We start from the raw sequence: 24,851 nt of genomic DNA, 5'->3' as shown, positions 1-24,851 counted from the left end.
GGAATGCTCTAAACTGTGTCTAAAATACGATTCGTTGCATGTCGTGATCCATGTTTAAATTATCAATATCCATTATTCACCGTTTTTTTTATTTTAAATATATAAAAAAACTAATTTTGCAATTTTGTTTGATTAATCTACTTTTTATTGCTGGCAAACATATGTAAAAGAGGCGAATGACGTTTTTTATTTACAAAATAAGAGATAATTTTTTTATCATAATAAATAATCCGATCGATTAAAATTAGAAAACGAAATTTTGAATCTAATTACAAAGTATTGAAATTACTACATTAAAATTACAATGGAGTCTATATTGTCCTCTGATGATAGTTGCGATTCGGAGATGAAAACGATGAAAAATCTTTTAACAGGTAAATATGGTATTTACAAAAAATGTTCCTCATCTTCGTTTTGGGACATAATTAAAGATAAGATATACAGTATAAAAGTAAAATGTACTCAACTATAAACATGTTACTTAAAACAATAAAAATAACAGAAAAGACGTAAACAAGAAGTGCCCAGGAAATTTAAACTTTATCATGACCATTTAAATATATACTGCGCATGATGTTTTAACTAAGTTACTTTTAAAAATTCTCGCCTATAGCATCCATTAGCCATAGATTTTGATCTAATCGACCATTATTCTGTGTTTCAGAATTTGATTTAAATGAAGAAAACCTTAGTAAAGATGAGATGAGAGATCTTCTTAAAGCTTTGAAAAATTCCAAAACAACAGTTAAGGAAGAAGAGTTACAGAGGCTAAAGGTAGTATATCAAAGCATGGACACAATTTTTTTTTTCAGTTATTTTAGTTTAGTAAATATGTTAATGTATATGGTAATGAATTGCTAATTTTAATATTTCTCATCTAGTGTAGCTGAGAAGGGTGTGATATAAAAATTCTATTTTCAACAACTCAGGATGCCGACATCATTATTATAATCTTACTCCTTACTAATATTATAAATATGAATGTTTGGATGTATGGATAGATGCATGGATGGATGGATGTTTGTTTGAAGGTATTTTCGGTATGGCTCAACAGATCTTGATGAAATTTGGCATAGATGTAGAGCATAGTCTGGAAGAATACATAGGCTACTAATAAAGCTTTTTTTATTCCATACGTACAGAGTTGCGGGAGGCAGCTAGTAGTAAATAATAAAAAAGACACTAATTTAACAGAAATCCTATTAATACTTGTTTCTGAGGCATAGTTTTTTCCTCTTACTGATACTGAATTGTCCTGAGGTTTATACCTACTAATTAATGGTTTTGTGTGGTCATAAGTGCACATGAAAATAAGTTTTTAAGAATAAAATGAATATTTTTATTTCTATGTTTTATATGTATATTTATAATGTTTAATATCTGTATTTCAGATTGAGGATAGTAATTGTAATGCTTCACCAAAAATAAAAATGAAGAGAAAGTTCCTTAATGTAAGAGATAGGAGAATGCCTTGGAGTATATTACCAAATACATTAACTCCAGCGGAGAAAGCTCACACTCTCGCAGTCTACATTAAACTGATGTCAATCAATAATTATCGGCAAGCTAGACAATCTGTTAATTTTGCTGCATGGCCCCCACCACTGCAAATAGTTGAAGAAACCACAAGAATTCAACCTGTAAGATCTACCAGAAGTGGCCGTTCCGTACCACAGTATTGTGGTTTCGATGATGATTCATCAGATTTTGATATTGTTGTCACTAAAACGAAAAAAAGAAAGGTTTCAAATAGTGATAATGCAAGTGATGGCGTATACTCTAACAAAGTTGTCAGTTTGAAACGGAAGACCACAAAGGAAGATAATACCAGGCCAGTAAAAGAGCCCAAAATTGCCACAGATGCAAATAAATTAGAATTGATAAACAACAGTAATTTAAAATAAGCTATTATAGAATATTTCAAGACTGATTTTAAATTTGTTTAGCTTCGAATCTTATGTATGACAGTTTTTACACTATGTAATAGGTACACATGTAATAACATGCTTTGCAGACAAGTTATTTGACCTAGCCATAAAATGGTAATTTTGTTGTACTAATGCATGTGTATAATTGCATGTTAGTGATATTTAGTTTATATTTAGATTTCCTGGTGATAAAAGTCATTTTTTTACAATTATAATACATGTTACATAAAGTTATTGAATAAAAAAATTATTTTGTTTCTTTTTTATTTATATTTTAGATAGCTTTTATGTTCGTGTATTAATACGACATTTAAAGTCTTTCAGTGAAGGAGGATGTTGTATACATAAATAGAAAACAAATTTAAACCTTAACAAATTGTTGTCAAAATACTGTGCATGTTTATTGATATATTTATATTTATACATAATTGTTTAATTATAAATGTAGAATAGTTTATAAGTAATTTTTCTATTTGTTTAGTATTGTAATTATACCTGCTTCTTTTTTTTTTTTTTGGTAATATTGCTTGTGTTTGTAAAATTCTTGTTTCTTGTAAAATTAATGCTGCATGCACAACTATTTTACTTTCAAATGTCAAGTCATCATTTTTTTATTATTATAATTTGTTTATAAATATAACTAGTTTTATATAATATATAAAATAAAATATAAGTAATTAACTTTTAAATAGCAATAGTCGTCATTGAATATTTGCGGAATGTTTTTTGTAAGGGGCTTGTAAGTCTAGTCTTGGATCCCGATATCTTGAAGTTTATTTCATTTAAAATATCACGATATTTATGAGAGAAAAGGCTTAGAAAAGAAGATGCTGGCCGTTTCGTCTAAACGAATCTTACTTGCATGTAAGGCTCATATTGATAAAAATTTATTTTTTTCGCCTTCTTTTTTGAGTTCTGGATCAGATATCAAATGGTTATATTATATCAACATTTATCGTTAGTTTCGGACACCAAAAACCCTGTAAAAACATACTGTTATCTATGTTTTTTCAAAGATAATGGGAGGGATGACGATGTTTTATACAGGGATTTAGGTCTCAGAAACCAATGATTAGTAATATAAAAGGTTTGCATATTTTTTATTTTGATTGAATTATTTGTATCTAATATTGTGTACTTGGAATTCTTCAAATATATATTTAAATAAATTATAAGTTCATACATATGATTAAAAGTTTGATTTTCCTATATTATTTGACCGTTTAAGAATGCGGTTTTCGGAAAAAATCGCAAGCTGGTGAATAAAATGAATACTATTTTCTGGGCATTATTTTATTAAATAAAATATAATTTACTAATTATCAATTATTTGCAACTTATTGTTTTTGCAATAATATCACATTTAAAAGTAAAATATAGTGCCATCCAAACTTTACGGTGGCTCGAAATTTCGCACGACAAGATGTACATAACAAAATATTAGATACCATCTGGATTACTGATGCATGCGCTTATTACTTATCTTCACCTGACTTCAAGCCGCCACAAGTTTTGCATCTTTAAATACCGTGGTTAGTGGTGATGAGTTGGTCCTCTGTTGTTTATAACGGACTTAATGAGACTTGGCGAAGCTTGTTTCAAGTCGTACGCCCAACCTATTTTAGCGAATAGATTGAGGAGACTTGTTGTGACATTGTTGATGTATGCCAGTTCTGATGCTTTATAGTCCCACGGGAATGTGTGGTGATAGTTGTGCCATCCCTCACCCATCGCTACGGCGGATACCCCCCAGTTTTCAGCAGGGCTTATGTGTCTAAAATCAATAATAAATGGTAAATAAAACTATTAATCTTTTTCTTTCACATTCATATAGTACGTTTTTTAACTCACAAAGGCCATTAATTTCATTTCCATGATACGATATCTTTTTTAAATAATTACTTTAAAGGGTATTTTTGTGGCAAATAGTGTTTTCACTTTTTTATACTGAAGTGAAATTGCTCTCAAATTATTCAAGTTACCTGTCGTAAGGTTTATTTCCCCAAATGTGAGCGAAGCTGTTGACTGACCAAGTGAAGTTGAGACTTAAAGCGTATCTCAATATAGGCTGTGATAGAATAGCGTTAGTCCAAGTTTCTTGCCAAGCGTACACAGGTATCAACGTCGGAAGAAAAAAGCAGAAGACAAATTTGAAGACGTCAAAGTACCTTAAAAGTTAAGAGCACATGAGATTATTAACATCATTATTTATTTTGTAAACATTAAAAAAATATATCTGGTACGTATATGGGGCAAAAAACGACTATTAGCAGATACTCTTAAATAATAGACCCTGGAACCTTTTTAAGGGTGAAACCTTTCCTGTTGAATTTATACACTAGTATAGTTCTCTCCTCTTCAGAGCAGATGAAAGCAGAGAAATGCAATAGAGTTTCAAAATCTTGGTCATTGTAGTTAGAATTTACCTACTTCGTATGGAATTGGACGAGCGGATCATTGGCTATGTCTCTCATGTTTATCTTCCTTCCTTCTCTGATGACTGCTGGATGTTTCTTCATCATCAGCCACCCCACGTGGGAGAAAAAAAAGCCACGACGAGCGTCGTGCGGGTCAGCTGACGTTTCGGAGAACTTATGATGGATACGATGGTCCCGCACCCAGTTATAAATACTGTTCTGTTAATAAAAAAGTGTTTAAAATATTCAATCGAGCATGCATATAATATGATGCTAGGAGCTGCTCTAAAATGAGTCATCTTATGGATATTTATCACATCGGTAGATTACAGCAACCTTATGTCTCGTGAAGAAGAACTTAGTGTAGAAATTATCCTATGAAGTAAGGTCTTGTACGTAAGAGTCTTATAAACGTAATGTCATGTCATCAATACATAGTATAAAACAAAGTCGCTTTCGCTGTATGTCCGTATGTATGCTTAGATCTTTAAAACTACGCAACGGATTTTGACGCGGTTTTTTTTAATAGATAGAGTGATTCTTAAGTAAGGTTTGTATGTATAATAAATGCATAATATAGTAGAGAAACACTGATAAATTTAAAGTTTTCTAATGTGATGTCGTAAATAAGCACGTTTTTTTGCGCTTATATTGCAAACGCTGGCTGAACCCTACGAGATAGACCAAAATAATGTACTACAGTATTGTTCACCTTAAAAAGTTCAACAAAAAAGTCCGCGATGGTATATGTCTATCTCTTAGGGATAACCCAGCATAACCATTTTTATTCTTTTACGAAGTGATTTTAAACAATACAGCATTAATCCTTATCCATTCAAGTACCTTAAATAAATTGTGCATTTATTCTGTAGTAGGTATATTTTGCATTGCACCCGTGCGAAGCCGGGGCGGGTCGCTAGTGTCTTATAAAGCGATGAATTACAGTTAATCGTATCGGGAATCGTATCGATTTTCGATTTACATATGTACATTTATCCGACGTTCTTACGGTGAAGGAAAACATCGTGATGCAACCTGCACATATCTGAGAAGAAATTCAATGATATGTGTGAAGTCAACCAACCCGCACTTGGCCAGCGTGGTTGACTATGGCCTAGTCACCCCTAAATTGGGGTAGGCTCCGAGCCCCTCGGTGGGGACGTATAGTGAGCTGATGATGATGATGATGATGATGTATCGGGAACTGCTAGCGTTCATACGACTTGCTCGCACATTATTTTTGCACAAGAATTTTGTTGTAAAAGCTGGCTTAACAATCATTCAATGTTTGTGTGAAATATACGAGCAGGTAAGGCGTAGTGCTACCGATAATGCCTATTTTCAAAGGTAAAAATCCTTAAACCGAAATAAACTTAGTTAAGATTTATGCGTTATGGGTCTTTGTTATGGTCAGTCATTGTATCGTAAAACTATTTAAATACCTGACCAGCAACGGAATAACAGATGATGAGGATCATTTGCAGCGGAAAAGTGGCTTTGTATGATCTGTGCGTCCAATAGCGATGTGCGCCGGCAGTCACTCCGAATCCTGCCACTTGACCCATGAAGTATCCTAATTAAAAATGTATTAAAATGGTTGAATAAGTTTTGTTTGAATACATTACTAAACTCTGTTAGGTACTTAAAAGAATTTAAAATAAAGATTATGTTATATTTTACGTACCAAACAGAAATGTTTGCCATTTGGGTATACTGCCTGCAATAACAGCATAAGCTATTGATAAAGCAGTAATCAAATGGAAGATTACGATAGGCACAGCGCTCGTCCAACGAATTGCTGTTACAAATCCCATTTTCTTTTCCCATTCACGTAACGGAGCCAAATATTCTGGTTCCTTAGGACGCGTTTCTTCGTATACACTGGATATATTAACAGAACAATCATCTTGCATATAGCAATTGCTGTATATTTTACTAAATCCTTTGAGATATTCTTTCGCCTTCGTGACGGATGAGAATGCCATTTTCTGTAATTAAATTGAGTGTGTCGTTAGTTTAATCCCACGTTAACAGCGATAAGACAATAAAAGACATAATTAATTAATTAACATATATTAACTATGATTAATTAACGAACACATTATAAAAGTATACTGTGATAGTTAATTATTAACTAACGCATATTTATTATAATCAATACATAATAATTAATTAAAGCATTGCTAATTGTCTGATACCGGGGCGGATTGTTATTCCTAGTTACATAGTGTAGTTTAGTAAAATTTAATACTTTTTAAGTGTTTTAATATTCCATTGCAAAGAAACTATAATTATTCCCAAAATATATATTTCAAAGGTATTTAAATGTAAAAGGTTCAAGTTAGATGGTGCGATGTGATGTATTGATTTTGATACACGTGCGTGCTGTCACGTGTACGCAGAATTCTATATTTGTGAATAACGTTGCCAGGCGTCCGGACAAAGCCGGACATAGGTAGGCTTTTTGATTACGTGTCCGGCAACAATAAACGGTTTTCCGGCTTTTGTTAGGCTTTTTACATTTATCAAACGAGTGTACCTATTAATACTGAGACAAAATCCTAAATAATATAGGGTGTCCGACCTTTCTACCCAAATGTCCGGCCAAACTGGCTGGTCTTCCGTCTAGTAGGTTTGGCGACTGGGCAGCCCTATTTGTGAATGGTATATGGTGGTAAACAGCCATTTATAATTCTGTCACTACCAACAATGTCGCAAAGACTATTTATCATAGACAAAAGAAGAGGACTAGACAAATAGCTTAAATCAAGTTTAAATCTTTTATCAGGAGGAAATTAGACGTTCCTAATAAATCATGTTTTTGTTAATAGGTATAATAAGCTCATGCCCGTAATCCAGGGAGCGACGCAAAAGCATTAAGATATTCATTTGGCATACTCTTTTTTATTCAATAAATTTCTTGATAGACGTACCTAATATTATAAACTTGAAAAATGTAACTTAAAAAATACTCATAACTGTTGTATATGCAAGGAGTCTTATATATTAAATTTCGCACGACATAGCACAAATGTTTGCCTGTATACGAATATTTTTCAAATTAACTAATGCAATAATTTATTTTGTAGAATCTTTAATTATGTTTTTACTCTGCGACTTATATATATGCAGTCGAGGGAAATATTACTAGAATTCCTTTGGAAGCAGGAGAAGAATTTGCAGATTAAATCTTGTTTAGCATTTACATTGTATTTCGAAGAAAGTTTCTCAGTTGAAAGAATTTACAATATCACGATGTTGAAAATGTATGACTAACCATTTGTTTTCTGCTGAATATTAAAGCGGTCTGTGAAGATCGTTCTTTAGTATATGTGTCATTAATCTTCCGTTAGTTTCTCTCTATTCCTTTAGAACTTTACGTATGTATATTTACACATAAATATACATACGTAAAGTGCTTGTTTAACTAACTCAGTAAGTAGGTAATACGCATCGAAGCAAGAGGCAACTACCAAACATATATCTTATTTTTGTTAAATAAATTATACATAAAAAATTAAACGAACATGATCGATTATTTGGATTGGAGATAAGTAGAAAGAAAATATAAATTTAAGATACAAATATTTTTTTCTACTCCTGTTGAAAATCGTAATTGGCGACATATTAAATTGTAAGTAAAGATCAAAAAATTCTATACTATACTGATGTGTAAAACATTTTAATGATTTTTGTTTTCAGATGCAATCCAAAGTATTCTTTCTAACCATTTTTATGTACATAATTTCACCTGGCCTCGTTAAAGCGAGATGTCCTTCTTCTGTGTTAAGTTCATTTCCTTTAATACTGGAATACGCAGTGTGGCGAGGTTGGAACCAAGCCCTTTTGTACACATCACATTTGGAAACAGGTTAATATATTTCGATTTAAATTCTTTATTGTTGTGCTTGTTATTGTCAGAAAAATGTTTTTATAAAAGAAAAAAATAGAAAATTAGGATCTCGTTTAATTTCACAAAGATGTAGAACATAGCCGGGAAGGCTATTAAGTTAGTATTTTAAATCCGTCGCGGACAAAAGCTAGTTAACTAATAAAAGCACTCTCATTAGGGAAAGTTGTTCTTTTGTTTCACTATCTTTATTGTCTTATAATAATAGTATAAGTATGTGTCAACTAAACAAGCATAAAAGCATTTTATTTAAATGTACAGAAAATTACGTACCCGAAATCATATGAAGGTATATCACTGAGAAAATTATATAAATATATTCTACACTTTTACACTTGAAGATAGGCTCAGTGGATATTATCAACTGAGTAATGCATTAAATTGTTCACTATCACGTCCAGTTCATATACGTGTCTGCAATGCTTTCGCGACACCAAACGCGCATTCATTTGGTCACGTACTGTCTCATAACAAATCAAATTAGCAAATAACTTCCCATAATAATCAATTTAATCTTCAGTTAAATGTGACAATCGAATATGTTTCACATGAAGTCGTGTCTACAATAATGTTTTCGGCGATTTGACTTTTATACTACTTGTATGTATTTGCTTTTATGATTCGAGACTAGGTGTTGATCCTAGATTAACGATCGATTTGACATCACTTGTCTCGTTTTACTTTGTAAATGTTAGTTTCGAGGTTGCTGTATGTCAACAAAAGAAACAAGTAAATTGGAACTCTTAATAAATATATCGCAGGAGTAGCGCAATTCGCTAGGTTTATAAAAACAAGTACCAATATGTTACGGTCAAAGCGATTAATCCATGCGTATTTGTTATCCCTGGATATTGTGATTCATTTTCATATTGGGCATTGTGGTTAATTTCATTAGTATTTTATGTCATTTCATCGGCCGGTCAATACGAGTTCTTTGCTTTAGTATAAATATTTAAAAAGAAATAAACCTAATTAATAATTAGTTCATCAGCAAAGAACAGTCGTTGGTAATGTAACCTCGCGAAGTGGTTGCTCGTTACTTAATTAATGATGCAACTAGAAACTTTTTAAATAATTTGACACGTACGTATTGATGAATACTATAAGGATCAAGTAATTCTAAAATCCCGTAACTTTAATGGAATAGCCAAAGTTTATTAAAGTTAAGCTAAGGTTAGTTTAAAATTTTTTTAGTACACAAAATTAGAAATTAGCAATAATATTAATTGCAGCCCGCATAGTTCATTGAGGATTACATAAGAATTCCCTTAGTGTAGGTTTCTTCTTAGTCTTCTTTAGTGACTTATTAACAAGACGAGTGTTTCATTAAATCCTTGTATGTTAATTAAGGTTGTGATTGGTCTGTGGTTCGTCTGGCAAAATGTTTGGGACTAAACGGGATAGCGACGGCTGTGGATATTTCAAGCAAACCTAATGTAACATCTAAATTGGGTGTTGCGATTATATTGCCATCGTTTCAACACAATAATACTGACAGCTTTAATAATATCAACAAGGTTATAAACAACTTTTTTATATAGATGCTTTTATTTTTAATAGTATTCGCTAGTGCTATTAAGAAAAGAATTTTAGATTTTAGATTGAAAATAGCTTATTACACTTCTTTACTTTAACGTTAACATTAACTTTAATTGTGTCAAATTTTACGTATTTCTTGTGATTTCATTAAAAAGGGTATACAGTAGTAATATTATGATGATGACTACTTGTTTCACAGAGCACAGCCCCCCTAGAAATAAGAGTAGTGCATTTCACTTTGTCAAGGGGGCATTTTACACTTTATTTCTTTACAGTGGCATGATTTTGAAATGAACAAAGCTTGGTTTGATTGGTTGATCGCGGCTCGCACACACGATGATTACAAACATGTTCACCATATACTCAACGAGACCGGCTTGAGATTCGATTCAAATATCGTTGTTGCATATCCAGTACACAAACATAAATTGGTACATAAAGATATTGGACTATGTGATAAAAGTTTCACCTATAAAATAAAAGAAAGTAGACCGATAAATAAATCAAAATCAATAAAAAATAAACGTCATGGAAATAAATCGCTGAAGTATGTAAAAAATGGTTACGAAAATGTCCGCCAGACGTCTACAAGATTAAAGGATTTGAAACGAAATAGTACATATCAAAGCGGTAACATATATTTACCCTTGCACGCTTCAGGAGTTTTATATTATAATTATTCAAGACATTTTAATGTGGTCAATGTAAATGACTTAGTCTTAAAGATATCCAATAGGATTGGTTTAAATTTTAAAAATAAAATCAATGACCAGGCCTTTTATATAGTACAATATTTTAAAGTGCGTGTAAATGGTACTTTATATGGATGTCCTTTAGGTACGTTAATCTCAATTAATTTTTTGAATAGATTTCTCATACTTTTTTATTAAAATTAATTATATACTTATCATTTTTCGTCAAAAGAACGTACATCGGGTTTAAAATATTAATTAAAAAAACATAAAATACGACTGTTGTAATGTTTGACACATTATTGGAATCTATTATGTATACAGTTTTGTTAAAAAAACATGTTTTCTTTACAGTATCTTTTTGTAAGGTTTCCATACAAAATGAAGAAAAATATAGTCTGTGAATTCTTTTGTGCTATATTTTGTTACCAAATAGAGCAAACGTTAGAAGTGCGATTTTTCGAGAAAAAAATGTTACTGAATTGATACCATTGAATATTTGTTAAAGAAAAAATATTCTTGCTGTTTTTAACAAACGAGTAGCTCATATAAACTAACTTTATATGATTGTATTAGTTTTACATTTTGTAATCTAAAAAACTGTAACTTTTTTTTTTCATTTTGTTAAGAAAAGTGAAAGAGAATAAGACAATTACATTATTTTTAACATACATTTAATTTTTTAAGGTATATGGGATATAAATCAGTCTATGTCATTTGTGGAATCGCCTCACCCTGTCGAAGCTCGTAAATTTGTAGGTGAATATCTTCGATTTGGTTCGTGTAATTCTACCGAAGAAGGCGGTGAAGCTAAGGAAATAGACACGACTTTATTCAACGATGTTCTTTCCTTTCTAACTGATCGACTTAACGCGACGTATGTTTTTATTTTGGAAAATATAGTACAAATACTTTTACCTAGAATATAAGCTGTACAACTTTCTTAATATTTACAGGACTTATATGCAATACTACAATAAGTTAGGATTTCAAACGTACGAAGGTACCTGGACTGGTCTACTTGGAGCTTTGATGGACAACTCTATAGATATAGGGCTAGAACCTGTGACGTCACACGCTTCTCGGAATCAAAATATGGATTTTGTCTTCCCTCTGGCGGAAACAATGTGAAACATAATTACATACATAATATATTATATTTTTCATTTCAAATTGACTAGGAAATAAAATGGCAATTACCATAAAGTATTTTAACTGCATTCATTCAGCTCATTGTTGATTAATTCAAAAAGACATCCACTCCTGGATTTAACTCTTCCCCCAGTACATAAATTACCAGTACATTAATTGATCAAAGTTGTTGGTAAATCTGTATCATAATAGTGTAATGAATGTAAGATCATAATTACAGGTTTAATATTTATATTCGAGAACAAGAAACTACTGCTGTGCGAGACATATTCTTGGCCCCGTTTAATCCAGTGTTACTGGCATGTGTATTCGCGGTTGGTTTTGGGGCAACAATTGTAATTTATATAATAAGCAAATTCGCACCCCCCCTGGGTAACAGCTGTTCGATGCGATTTACTGAAGCTTTAGTTTGGTCCACTGGAATATTATGTCAGCAAGGTCTATATACAATTTTTTGTTGATATTACAATGTAAAAATTCTATATCGTCCCATTACCCGACCTGAACTCCCGAAATTTTGAGTGTGTCCGCATTTTTAAGTACACTCCGATCACAAAGATTATCAGATTGTTTTCAGGAGAAATGCAGAAATTTAAAATGTGGGACTGTGCAACACAACTAGGTCATTAGAATTAATAGAATAATTCCTCTTTAAAAATAGCTACGCTTTGTTAATTTTAACCATATTTTATAATTTTACAGGTGGTTCACAAACACCTTCAAATCCTGCAGCAAGCATATTGTTGATAGTGTGTCTCCTTTTTGCATCGGTTACGTATAATTCTTATGCGGCTTTTATAACTTCGGTGTTGTCTGTGAGAGTCGCCAGTGTGGACACCGTCTCAGCTGTCTTGCAGTCAACCAATCTGAAGATTGGCTATATACGAAATGGACCGGATCAAATGTATCTGATGGTAGGTAATAATAGAGTATCATCATAATTCATCACCCATGAAACCTCCAGCTTCAGCATAAAGAAAGCTTCGCCATTTTTATTTGATAAGCATGACCAACTTGTATGTCCATATTGGAGCTATCAAAAATTTGCCAACTATCTATTTCTGTATTTTTATCTTAAAGTCAACGAAAGACGTTCAGCTGAATGCATTCTATATACGCGGCTACTCTGAGGCAGAGAACCTGGTGTCGTCGGCAGAAGAAGGATTATTCCGTGCAGCAAAGCAGGATTATGCGTTTTTCTCTGAACAAAGAACAGCACGTACTACGCTAAGGTAATGTTATAAATGGTTTCCCGTGGGTTTCACTCGATTACTGATATTTGGTGCATAGAGTGTGTATTTCTATAACTGTATTCCATAATATTAAACGTTATCAGTGTGACCTAAAAACATCGCGAATCGAATTGCAAAATATAAGGCTACGCAATCTAAATTCCAAATAAATATACAACGTGAGAGATTCAGTTGCTCCTTGGTTGTTACATATTTATCACCATAACGGTATCGGTCCTTAATCCGCTATTGTATTGTATACAGTTCGATATCTAGATCGAATTTCAGATATTCTGAGAATGTACGTTGTTACAATCAATAAACTTTTGTACCCAGATTGCCCTATATTTAATTAGATCCACTACCGAACAGAGTTTCTTTTACAGTTAGTTGATATTTAAATGAAACATCTTCATCGTCATCATAATACGAGGTATCACATCCTTTGTTTACCAAGTTTATAATTGTTGCCGAAATATTTACCCGTAGATCGCTGAGTCAAGCTCGCGGTCGGTGTTCGTTGCGTGAATTAGCCGTACCTTCCACACGAGCTCAGCTGGCTTTCCCACTATCAAAACGTTCACCATACGCACGACCTATTTTAGTCAGGTATGTTATTTACAATTTTTATTTATTAATATGTGGGACTACGTCAGAATAAAAAAAACTTTTATGTATAAAAGTTTTTTTATGACAATTTTGTTTATTTTTCTGGATTTAAAAATCATATATCATTGTATCATCACATGAAATTTACACAACTAAGCATTCATCAAACAGCTGTAGTGATAACAAGGAGAAAAATCCTATCTCAACTCCTCTCTAGTTATATGTACATCTATTTAAGCATATTCTTCCGTTACGGGTATATTACTAAATATATGTCAATGTTACGTTTTATACGTCAATGTTTGTTACACCATGGCTGTATAAGCTTGCTGCAGCTGCGCGGCGCGGGAGTGGTGGCGCGGCTGAGCACGGCGCTTGTGCCGGCCATGCCGACGTGCGAACCACCACCGCGCTTCGCCTCAGCCCGTGCCGCCGACGTCCGCTCTGCCTTAGTCGTCTTCCTTATCGGACTTTTTGCTTCTATATTTATTGGTAAGTGTAAAGTTACAAAGGTACTCGCTTATCAAAGAGTACATTGCAGACTTAAATATTTAACTCCGTTATCCATTCATTCTTCTTTTCTGATTTTGTATTCTTTATTCTATGTTCCAAATTTAAGTTTGAGTTTAAGAAGCAGCGATTACAGTTTTTTTATTTATCAAATAGTAGAAATAGTATTTTTACAAACTTTGTAAATGTCGCCCTCTTAGTACTCTTTCAGAGTGCCGGCGGGCGCGGGTGCTAGCGCGGGCGCGTGTAAATCAAAATGTATGCAGACGCCATTTGCGTTCACAGTGCTCCCGCGAGCTGCACGTCTTCATGAGGCGGGCGCGGGCGCGCGTGGCGCGGGAGTTTCTAATGGCTCAGTCCGCCCGTATCGTTCACAGTGATATAGCGTCTATTAGGCGACTACGCGTGTGGTTCTAAACCATTTTGATTCACCCGCCGAAGCCTCGTCTCGTGTATTCAAAGATTTTATCGGGATACGTCCGTAAATCAGCGTATAATACATAAAATTCTCCAAACTTTTCTCTTCCTTTATTTAAATCGTGTGTGCCAAACTTCATATATTGAAATTTCCATTTCAAGTATGAATTTTCCATTAATAAAAACAAATCTTCATCCATGTCTTCTAAATACGTAGCAAAGTTTGAGAACGACCTATCACATGTGCAATGACACTCGTAGCTCGATCGCCACTGTGAATACGCAGACGCCAAGACCCGAGCGCCCGCGCCCGCCGCCGCACCCGCTAGTGCAGTCTGAATAGTACCTTAGTCTATCTTTGTATTTTTATCTATAATATTTAAATCACAGTACAAATAAAAAAAGAAAAACATGTTTCGTGCAAATAATCATGCTTATAACGAACGCTTTTGCTTTTACTGCAAAGTAGCTGAGCGAATAAGTGAGACTAAGACTTTTAAATCCGCGTTGCGAAGTCGTGGTTAAAAGCTAATTTCATTATAATAAAGACCAAGTCTTGCAGTCGCAAAATGACCAATGTTTTTCGTGACTTTTCAGGTATCTTAGAATACTGTTGGAAAAAACGCTATCAATTAAAGAAGTGCGTGATTCGATACTTTGCCACATTGAAAATATTCTCAAAGAGATAAGTTATTGTTACTCATGATAAGCTGTTTGTTTAACTTTCGCTAATAACGAAGTACAATTTACCCTTAACTGTCTCTCAGTTGTTATCCCACTTTGTCATACAACAAATATTTAATATATTGAATTACTTAGATTACTTATTTCTGACTTTTTCATTTCCTAATGAATAAAGAGAAACCCTTTTTGTTATGGATAAGTATTATTTACAAGTATTTAAATATATAAATATGTCAAGCGTCAATTCCGTGACTTCACAATTTAGTACAATGTGTACAAGTTTGTATTGTTTGTTTGGAACAAATTTCATAATCTTCACTTCGTGGGTTTCAGTAGTGCAATGTTTCTATAATAGGGAGTATAAATAGTAAATATAGTTTTGCACTTGTTTCATTACAAAACAATCAATTAATGTTTATAGTGCACAAGTTAGTATCCTTTTATCAAATACAAATAAATTGGGTGCTTGTAATGTTTTTACCTCAAAATTATGTAATTTATCAGAACGTCTTAAACGACTTCCAAGATGTTATCATTCGAATACGACACATCTTTAGGCTCATTTGTTTTACAAACAGATGGAACATAACTTAATTATTTATTATAAAATAAAAAATTCAGATAGTTTAAGGTTTTTCGATTTTATGCGTAGTACATGAGCATGTAATGGTCTAAATAAAAAAGAATGACATCAATAAATTATTTATTTTATAATGTAATTAACAATACCTCATTTTAAGTAATGATCTTCAGGTAGGTGTTGTACTTTTGTTGCCTCTTGCAGGCAGAGTTTTAAAGGTTTCTTAGTTTTGATGGCCTCAGCCAGCGCAGCATGTACTGTGGTTGAATCAATTGTGCGTAAGTCCTTAGCGAGACGAAGAGCGGCCCAAACACGTATAAATGCCGTCGAACAACCCGAATCTAAGTGAAAATAAGCTTAAATATTAAATATTCCCAAACTTGATGTTGGGGATGTATTATGCGATCTTAAAATGGGTATGAAATTAATAATTACATACACTAAACTTAAAAAACAGGAATATTAGAAATAAAACTTCACAAAAAACCCTAAATTTAAAGGTGCCTTATTGGAATTCGAATGAATTTTGATTATTTTCAAAACATACTAAGTCCAAAAAGGACTATACTATTGAATAATTCATCTTAATATGTTATTAAACGGTTTGATGTGAATTATTTGTATTTTGTATTAGATTTGTTGTGTTTATTTACAAAGTTTGAAGACGGATGTAGATTTATTTTGTTGATCAAAATAGATGATGAATTTGATGAATACAAATCAAATATTGAGAGGAACGATAATCACGAAACCACGATTACATAATCTTGTTTGCAATTTATTTATTTTGTCCCTACTACGGCGTAGTTATTTCTCTTCGTTCTATTGTGAGGTAGTGGGCTTGACTATTTTAACGAGTTCGGTGTTATTCAATTAGAGTTTTTCCCTAAAGTCGGATTTATTGTTATTTTAATTGTTAGTTTCTATATTAAACAAATGGATAAAAAATGTGTTCGTGTAAAAATATAAGTACTAACCATAAGTGCCATATTCTCCCAATTTATAATCTCGTGGAATGAGATAATGGTAATGAGGCCAAAACGATTGGTTGAGGAAGAATACCAAATTTGAATCTGATGGATACCTGGAAATATTTACATAGTTATGATACATTGTTACTTTAAATAAAATATATTACATTTTTTTATTAGAAGATCACATGAAAGATGGACGATGAGAAAAACTAATTTTAATTAGACCTTGAAAATTCACGTACCAAAAATGAAGTAATTTAAACCGGTAATCAAAAAAATTATTCACACGATATTAACATATTGCCGTTTCATAATACATTTACTAAACTATACAAGTATTTTTTTACTTATGAGATTGATGTGTCAAAACATACTGTAGCGAAATAAACTAATAAAGTTATAACTATGAATAATAATTTGCTTTTAATGTATTCAATCGTACTTTTCAAATAAGTTTTAAATACCTATATTATGTTTTTTAACGGAATGCAAAGGAAACGTTGTGTATTATATTCTTGTTATTATTAAATTCTTAGACCGGTACACGGTGTAGTATAAAGCCAGCCAGACACCTACAGTTTTAACTGCACAGTCTTAACGGAATAAACCATACTGTTTAGTTAAAAACTTCGCGTGTACTGCGAACTGTACAGTTTAACTGACAATTAAAATGTCACACACGTGTGTACATTTTAACTAAATAGTCCGACAGTTCAGTTAAAACTAAAGGTGGGATTCAGTCGAACCGTTAGGCGAAGACAATGGCGGTCTAACTTATAACTATTATGTTACGAGAAATTATTAACTTATCGTTTTCTTTGAGACCCCAGATGCAGAATCCGCTTTCAACGAGCCACGCCGCGTGCAATACTAATGCGTAACGTAAGAAACCCATAACGAAGACCGCGCTCATGACGGAATCATTCCAATACTCTAGCGGAGCGTTGAGTGGCAATAGAAGAAATAGTACTGCGTACAGTAACCAGTAGAAACTGAAATGAAAAAACAATATGTTACAAAATAATAAAACCGACTAATTGAAGTGCTAGACAATAACATGGATTCAAATGTCAGCTCATTCTTTAAAATCGGGCAACCTGTATAAATTACAGTCATGATTGCGAAAAATATTACGCTCCTGTTGGTCGCGTAACGAGATTATATAGCGAGAATTTTTAAACTTTTTTCTTTTAAAAACTCTGGAATGCTTATACAGTATGCTCGCGTTAAAGTGCTCTGCTGTTTAAGAAGCAACCTTAGCACCATAAAATTGATTACATTACTTGTTATGATGGATTAGATCAAGGGTAACAAATACAAAAATCGAACTGGTAACGCGGGGTTATTATAGCTGTATGTTAAGAACTTCTGTCTTACTTCTTTTGAAACATCACTATAGAGTCCTTTTCGATGTCGGACATATCAATCTGTTCTTTGAGTTTTTCTTGATAAGGGCTAAGTTTCTTTAAGCGAGTCAGCATGTGAGCATAAAAGAAACCCTTCTTGTGGTCATATGGGTCTACATCTGTTTCAAAGAGCGCATGATGCAGTCTGTGATACTGCACCCAGCTGTATATTGACCCCTGAAAATAGTTTTTAATATAAAAATACTATTTTATTTATCATTAAAGTTGCAATAATAATGCCAAAACAAGAAAACAAACGAAATTAAGTAAAAGGAGTAATATTGAAGAAACGTGATTAACAAATGTTTACATTCAATAAAGTTCTAGCGATCGTCACTACTACAACTAATATTATACTACTAAATACTGCTACTAATATTATACTAATCTTAGTACTTCTATTACTTGGATTAATATTGTATTGACTATAATATTATCTTTTATTGAAGTGTATATATTAATATTGAATACTAATCTTAGTACTTCTGTTTCTAGTATTACGAGTAATATTGACAGTATTGTAATATATCTACCTGTCCGACTAACGTGTGTAGAAGCATGAGGACAAATCTTAATTCCTTAGTGGCGGTGTAGGTGCGATGTGCCCACAGCCGATGTGCGCCTGTGTTCACCGCTAACGTTGCGAGCGAGGTCAGGGCTATCACTGGAACATGAATGTTAATTACTTATAGCCGTGATTATTATTCACCGCCGAAATACACGTATAAAATATATTGTTTCATTTTTTAAGGAAAAATGTTCTCATTACAAACGTAACTAATAAACGTACGCAATAATACAGTCATCCATTTGACTTCAAAAAACAGCAGCCAGATGCCGTATATGGAGAGAAGATGTATATGTATGAAGAATAGTACTGCAGGCCAGTCGGCTTCTCGGCTTTTGCTCAGCTTCGACAGCTCATCCATTGGACCACCCTTTGATGTTTCATTTTTTACCTCCGTCATCTCTGTAACGTGATAATCACAACAGTGTTTACAATTTACAATCATTTTATTAATTTACTGTAGGTCTATCTTTGCTAATCCAGTAAAATTGTGTTGTGTGCGAACAAAATCACTTTTAAAATTATTTATTTTACTTCCCACTATTCAATTATCAGAATGGATTTTTGTTTATTAAAAATGTACATCTGAGAATCCAAAATTTAATTTAAAAGTTATTTTAATACAGATATTTCATATCATATCAGCGGATAATTTTCTTAATAATTTACATTGGCTTATTGAACTACATCCAAAACGATTTTTTTTTTCTGCTAAAATCGTTTTTTAGAATACGAAGTTTTGTATCCCATCTATATTCCATTATTAATATACATAAATAAACCTATCAAAGACGATCGATACAGTAATGCTTCTGAGCTTTATTGTATCGATCGCCTGAGCTTCTGAGCTTTATATGATGTATAGTAAAGCGTCTTAGAACTCCTGGAGCTCTAAGATACTTTTATAATGCTATATATAAATTCTATAGGTAGCCAATAATTTAATGCAATTTACTATCGCAAATAGAATTTTACCTTGACCATTTAGAAGACTTATAAAATAAGTATGTGACAAAACTTCTTAAATGCTATAATGTTCACTTAAAGCACTGGCTTTACACATTTAACAACAACGCTTCAGGAACCTGGCGTCATTCATTTGTTTAATATACGATATTAACCGAACTACAAATTAACTTGAATTATGAATTAAAAACTGAATTAACACACACAAGTGAGTATTGAATACGAACTACAGTGTAATAAACAATGAATGCGTTGCCCCATCAGCGCCTTTATCAGCAAATGCAGTCAAATATGACATCGTCAGCTCTCTCAAGTTACTTAGAATTGCATGTCGACTTGTCATGCAGATCATTTGATACCTAGAAACTACTTATTACGCAATTACATGGACTTATCGAGTACAATGGAAAGATGTCAATAATGCATGCATTTCTAAGAATTGTTACTCGTACCGTTATATAGGTATTCCCTTAAATTTAAAAACGTCTGATTCATAGTTGTTTTGATACAGGCCAGACATATTTGCTCAAACCCCTCGAAATTAGTAATTTATTGGTGTATCTATTTATCTTCGTTGAAAACAGTGGTCATATAGCGGCTCGACCAATGAAATACTACGAGCTCAAAGAGCCATTAAGGAGAGTTTGCTTTGTGTATGCTAAAGGCCAGAGTAGCCTTTGCCTTTCCATCGATTTCCAATATGGAAAGAATTGAAAGGGGTTGTTAACTTATCTTGAAAATATATAAGAAAGAGTTTCTTTCTATCCATTATCGTCAGGCAGATGCATTGCAACGCAAGCTAAAGTGTCTCAGGTGCAATGTTATATTGTTGCACATGTCTAAGGGTAGCGATTACTTCGCAGTTTTAGTGATACTCGTTTATCACCCTCTTGCTTAAAAATAACTTTTTACTAAATACTATTAGCGCACTAGTTCCATAAAAGGAATAGGAAGAAAGATTATTCAAAAAGATTTTAAGAATATATGAATCTTTCATATCAATTATCGCAATGGTTGTGTCTGTGGTCAGTGTGACAAAATGTTACATAGTGATATTTGTACGTGGCACATACCTATTGAGTAGACGTAATTAAAATTCGAAAGTTAACAATAAAATTTACATATCCCGATGTTAGGTTAAGGATCACTTAATTCTATTGTGTGCTAATGAAACCTTCCTGTAGTTTGAATTTAATATACGCTCAAATTGTAACTTTCGTACTTTTACATTTTCATAGTTGAGGCAATGAAAAAAAAAATTAAAACCGTTGCCATTTTGTCACTTGATTCGTCAAATGTAAATTTTAATAAAATTATTTGACTAAAGTCACATTTAATCAAATATTCAACGAAGATTTCTAATAAAATTATATTTAAAATTTGCCTACTTTCTTCCCTAGCTCTATTTCCTTTGTTGTCTTAATTAATTATTGTTTAAAAACAGGTAGAATTAGGTAACTAACATAATTTTATACCCGGATTGGTTTCATTTACACCGGGAAGATGTCAAAGAAAATAAATAAAATACATTTAATATATATAATATAGCAACTAACGCTTAATTAAGTAATAAATATGAGAAGGCGCTGCCTCCCGAAACACAGTTTTAACAAGTTCGGAAGATAGAGCCCCACTAAGTTTGTGAAAAATGGTTTTTAGTTAAATAAAGAATACTTTTTATTTTTTATTTATTTTCCTTTCATATGTTCTAATGATGTAGCGGTATATGTTAGAGCATGAAATACAAATGGGAACATTTTCGTGTAAAAATAATTGTCACGAACAAAATATTGTTTTCATTTGCAATTTTTCATTTTATCTAAAAAGTTTTGAAAAAAAAAATTGGTGCACAATGTTGCTTGTTAGTTTTTGTTAATTGAAATAGATAAATAATTAACTAAACATACTACAACGTTTTTAAATAGATTTTTATTAACGTCACACATCAATTCGTTTATGGCGATATCAATCTACAATCTGGGAATGGCATCCTTGATACTTTTGGAGAGTTAATTACTACTACTTTATACTATATATATTACTTCTACTCATTTGGAACATAACGGTAAAAAAATATAGAATACACAAAAATAATTAGACAAAAATGATACACTAACCTGTTTTAAGTAGTCGTGAGACTTCTACTTTCCTCGTTGACTGTACAATGACTGTGTTTGTGCAGACATTGATTAGTACTTACCTATTTAATAAACATGAGCAGTGACAGTCCGAATTCCAAAACATATATAACACATTTAACACAGTCGATGGTATTATTCGGTGTGTTAAACCGTACTGAATTTGGTCATTTACGTCTTTAATTTTACGTCTCTAATTTAATGAGCGGTCGTTACTTTCACGGTCTAAAGCTCCATTATGAATAATTAGTTGAGAACATTTTTACTTCATATTGTATTAAGAGTATTGTTTTTTTTATAAGACATTTTTATATGGGTTTTAGGTACCACCTCTTTCCCATCTCTTTTCGTTTTGGTGCTTTTAAGGAATCAACAAATAGAAAAGGTAATTAGAGCTAAATTAATTAAGGACAATAATTTATATTATTTTTACTTCCTCTTTCCACGTATCTATTGGCAGCTCAAATACGCTCATACACGTATTTTAACTGGGGTAGACGCCAGCATCAACAACATCTGTTCCACGAATAGGCCATCTCGTCCGGTGCAATACCACGACTACACAGAAGACAGGCGTGGAGTGGAAGTAATTCCGCGTTTCGTCTGATGAGTGTGGTGCCGGAGACCTAATTTTAGTCCTCTTTCCTTTCCCACACTTTTCTTATAAGGAGAGACTGGGAAGGGGAAATATACTATTTCTGTGCATATTCTCCTCCGTCGATTAAAGATAGGCAACGCATCTGCATGTCTATGGGCAGCGGTCGCTTCGCAATTTCGCCTAATTTAGGTGTCCGCTTGCTCGTTTGCCATCTCATAGTATAAAAAACGTCAAACGTACAGTCAGCTGCAAAAGTATGTACGAAAAAGTATACATTTACAAAACTTTAGAAAATTGTATAGGCTTTCTATTACAAAATGTTTCGTGTACAAAATCAATAGCATGTTCATGCTCGGAAGAATACGAATGTGTACATGTTATTAAAATCAAAGGCCTATACAAGTTTCTAACGCATTTACGCAGCTGACTGTAAACATTAAAAAGTTTACGATTATTAGCAAAAGTTAAAAAAAAATTATACTTTTATAATGCATCAAGTAAAATATTATATATTCAATATTTCTTATAAAAGATAAAAGCACGGTTTTATTTTCTTAATTAAAAAAAACATTTTACTCGATAGAGATATGTTTTAAAAATACAACATCAACATTAGAAAATGATTGCAATTTTTTTTTGATATGGAATATTCCACTGCTGAAGCAGCTTTACAAAAATATTAACATCTCTGTTTTTTCAAAAGAGTATGAGATATGTTTTTGTATTTGCATTATTTTTATTTTTACACATATTTTATTGAAAGTGGAAAATGAAAATAAAATTTTAAAATGAACAAAAATATTGATACGGAGATTAAAGTTACTTTTCAATTTCATACTCAGTGTATTTCTCTTTGCGAGGATTTTTGCAAACAAAATTGGCTACATAAGCCACATGCGTGTCGCCGTGGTCGATATCGGCCAGGATAACATCATCATTATCATTTCGCTTTATTAATATTAAGTCTTTTATTAAATATGTGCCCAAATTTTATATTTATTGATGTGAAACATATATAGGATCACTTGTAAACCGAATTGTTGGCGTGGCGACGCTTGCCGTGGCGACGGGTCGCCAAGCTATACTGATGTATACATATATATTATTGTTATTATTATTATTTTCATTACCATCATTATAATAATTATTATCATTATCATTATTTTATCATTATTATCATTATCATTATTTTCATTATTATTATTTATTTATTTAATTATATTATTTAATACTTTATGCATATTACTTGTACACGCACGATGTTTCACATCTGCCAGGCGTCCCATGACGGCTCACATTTTTTTTTATGTTTATTTAATTTTTTAATATTTTGATTGTTTTGCTACAATATTGCTATTAAGTTTTGCTTCGACTAACAAATCAATTAATTAATAAAGCCGCGAGTAATGACGCCTTAAATTGTGTATTTTTCAGTTCCACAGTTTATGTATTATCCATGAAGTCCAAAATATCGCAGTGACAAAGTAGCCAGATTATTGACTACCTGACTGTTTTGAAATTGTGAGATTTTTTAAAAATATTAACTGTAAAAAAAAACTATCCTCGCATCAAAAAGACAGAAAATTTATTTTATTTACATGATTTTTTCAAGAAAAAACATTTATCACATACATAGTTTATTAATCATTCATTTAAAACTCCGGTTTCGGAAAGCTTTCCAACTAAACAATTAGTAAAATTTATCATAAATTAACAATTCAATCTTCACAACGAATTAATTTCAAAAAAGAGTTCTTGGAATCTAAGGTATATTAATATGAGAGAAAAGACTCACCGTCATTTCAATTGATTTTTTTTTAAATAAATTGACATTAACATTGTTTGTTACAACATACATGTTTAATATCTGTGGTCATAGATCAGACAATGATAAGTACATTTTTGCTCAGTTTGACCTATTAATATATACATAATCGCCAAAAAATGCTCTTTCATTTGGTTATACAATTGGTCCTATATACATTTCCTTAATTTTAATTTTTTTCATATATCGAGTGTTTCATTTTTTAATAGTGCCTTCAAGATTTCTTAATAATTTCATTGCTTGTCCTGTAAAGTAATGAAAAAGCATTTATCATATTCTGTCCTATGGCCACAGATATATACGCTATTTCTATATGTACAAGGTAATTATGCCGTACTTTGTTACACAGAAATTATTTAAAAAAATACAACTAATAAAATACATAAAACAAAACCAAAAAAATATTCATTTATACAGTAAAATTACGCATGTATATGTTAAATAACATAAATGCAGACTACAGCCTAAATCTAATTAAAAAAACGAGAGCTTTGATGTATGCTTACTTTAAATTACTTTAATTAAAAAAAATCTCAACCTAATTGTTGAAACAATTGCCAAATTAAAATATATGCAAGACTATTGAGAAACAATTTGGTATTTACAGTTTTATGTTTGGTTCAACCGATCACAACATAACTGATTTTATTTATAACAAATCTATACAGTACTATCTAAATGCGTTATGAACTTAAAATATAAAATT

The 24,851-nt window shown here is 32.1% G+C and overlaps 4 protein-coding genes across 4 annotated transcripts; 2 read left to right on the top strand and 2 right to left on the bottom strand.

Annotated features, from left to right (window-relative positions):
• Positions 1-235: 235 nt before the first annotated feature.
• On the top strand, positions 236-2,032 carry LOC106714123. The gene is made up of 3 exons (XM_014507072.2): positions 236-374; positions 665-774; positions 1,392-2,032. The coding sequence occupies exons 1-3, from the start codon at positions 305-307 to the stop codon at positions 1,902-1,904; spliced, it is 693 nt and encodes a 230-aa protein (XP_014362558.2). The 5' UTR covers positions 236-304; the 3' UTR covers positions 1,905-2,032.
• A 1,266-nt stretch (positions 2,033-3,298) lies between these two features.
• Positions 3,299-8,202, bottom strand: LOC106714121 (acyl-CoA Delta-9 desaturase). The gene is made up of 6 exons (XM_045678784.1): positions 8,097-8,202; positions 6,030-6,333; positions 5,788-5,918; positions 4,359-4,564; positions 3,911-4,096; positions 3,299-3,702 (listed from the first exon to the last, which is right to left on the bottom strand). The coding sequence occupies exons 2-6, from the start codon at positions 6,328-6,330 to the stop codon at positions 3,462-3,464; spliced, it is 1,065 nt and encodes a 354-aa protein (XP_045534740.1). The 5' UTR covers positions 6,331-6,333; positions 8,097-8,202; the 3' UTR covers positions 3,299-3,461.
• On the top strand, positions 8,116-14,406 carry LOC106714049. Its single transcript, XM_045678623.1, has 10 exons — positions 8,116-8,193; positions 10,070-10,207; positions 11,194-11,363; positions 11,443-11,613; positions 11,859-12,076; positions 12,341-12,552; positions 12,719-12,870; positions 13,360-13,479; positions 13,805-13,991; positions 14,275-14,406. Exons 1-10 carry the CDS (start codon positions 8,116-8,118, stop codon positions 14,404-14,406), a joined length of 1,578 nt encoding a protein of 525 aa, XP_045534579.1.
• Positions 14,407-15,805: 1,399 nt separating this feature from the next.
• Positions 15,806-21,847, bottom strand: LOC106714122 (acyl-CoA Delta-9 desaturase). Its single transcript, XM_014507071.2, has 7 exons — positions 21,702-21,847; positions 18,841-19,020; positions 18,584-18,714; positions 18,022-18,227; positions 17,451-17,636; positions 16,648-16,754; positions 15,806-16,011 (listed from the first exon to the last, which is right to left on the bottom strand). Exons 2-7 carry the CDS (start codon positions 19,016-19,018, stop codon positions 15,821-15,823), a joined length of 999 nt encoding a protein of 332 aa, XP_014362557.2. The 5' UTR covers positions 19,019-19,020; positions 21,702-21,847; the 3' UTR covers positions 15,806-15,820.
• Between the last annotated feature and the right edge of the window lie 3,004 nt (positions 21,848-24,851).

This window comes from Papilio machaon, chromosome 7 (assembly GCF_912999745.1).
Source record: "Papilio machaon chromosome 7, ilPapMach1.1, whole genome shotgun sequence".
NCBI lineage: Eukaryota > Metazoa > Arthropoda > Insecta > Lepidoptera > Papilionidae > Papilio > Papilio machaon.
The sequence above is the reverse complement of the archived record's forward strand: the minus strand, read 5'-3'. Positions and strand labels throughout refer to the sequence as shown.

Excerpts from the sequence above, each read along its gene's own strand:
- LOC106714122 (XM_014507071.2), bottom strand. The coding sequence starts at position 19,018 with ATGACGGAGGTAAAAAATGAAACATCAAAGGGTGGTCCAATGGATGAG. Across the intron at positions 18,715-18,840 it reads ATGGATGACTGTATTATTGC|TGATAGCCCTGACCTCGCTC; the intron begins GTACGTTTATTA and ends TTCATGTTCCAG. Across the intron at positions 16,012-16,647 it reads GGGAGAATATGGCACTTATG|ATTCGGGTTGTTCGACGGCA; the intron begins GTTAGTACTTAT and ends ATTTTCACTTAG.
- LOC106714121 (XM_045678784.1), bottom strand. The coding sequence starts at position 6,330 with ATGGCATTCTCATCCGTCACGAAGGCGAAAGAATATCTCAAAGGATTT. Across the intron at positions 4,097-4,358 it reads CTCGTCCAATTCCATACGAA|GTACTTTGACGTCTTCAAAT; the intron begins GTAGGTAAATTC and ends TTAACTTTTAAG. Across the intron at positions 3,703-3,910 it reads GGAAATAAACCTTACGACAG|ACACATAAGCCCTGCTGAAA; the intron begins GTAACTTGAATA and ends TATTGATTTTAG.
- LOC106714049 (XM_045678623.1), top strand. The coding sequence starts at position 8,116 with ATGTCCTTCTTCTGTGTTAAGTTCATTTCCTTTAATACTGGAATACGC. Across the intron at positions 10,208-11,193 it reads ATATCGTTGTTGCATATCCA|TCTATGTCATTTGTGGAATC; the intron begins GTACACAAACAT and ends GATATAAATCAG. Across the intron at positions 12,077-12,340 it reads TGGAATATTATGTCAGCAAG|GTGGTTCACAAACACCTTCA; the intron begins GTCTATATACAA and ends ATAATTTTACAG.
- LOC106714123 (XM_014507072.2), top strand. The coding sequence starts at position 305 with ATGGAGTCTATATTGTCCTCTGATGATAGTTGCGATTCGGAGATGAAA. Across the intron at positions 375-664 it reads GATGAAAAATCTTTTAACAG|AATTTGATTTAAATGAAGAA; the intron begins GTAAATATGGTA and ends TCTGTGTTTCAG. Across the intron at positions 775-1,391 it reads AAGAGTTACAGAGGCTAAAG|ATTGAGGATAGTAATTGTAA; the intron begins GTAGTATATCAA and ends TCTGTATTTCAG.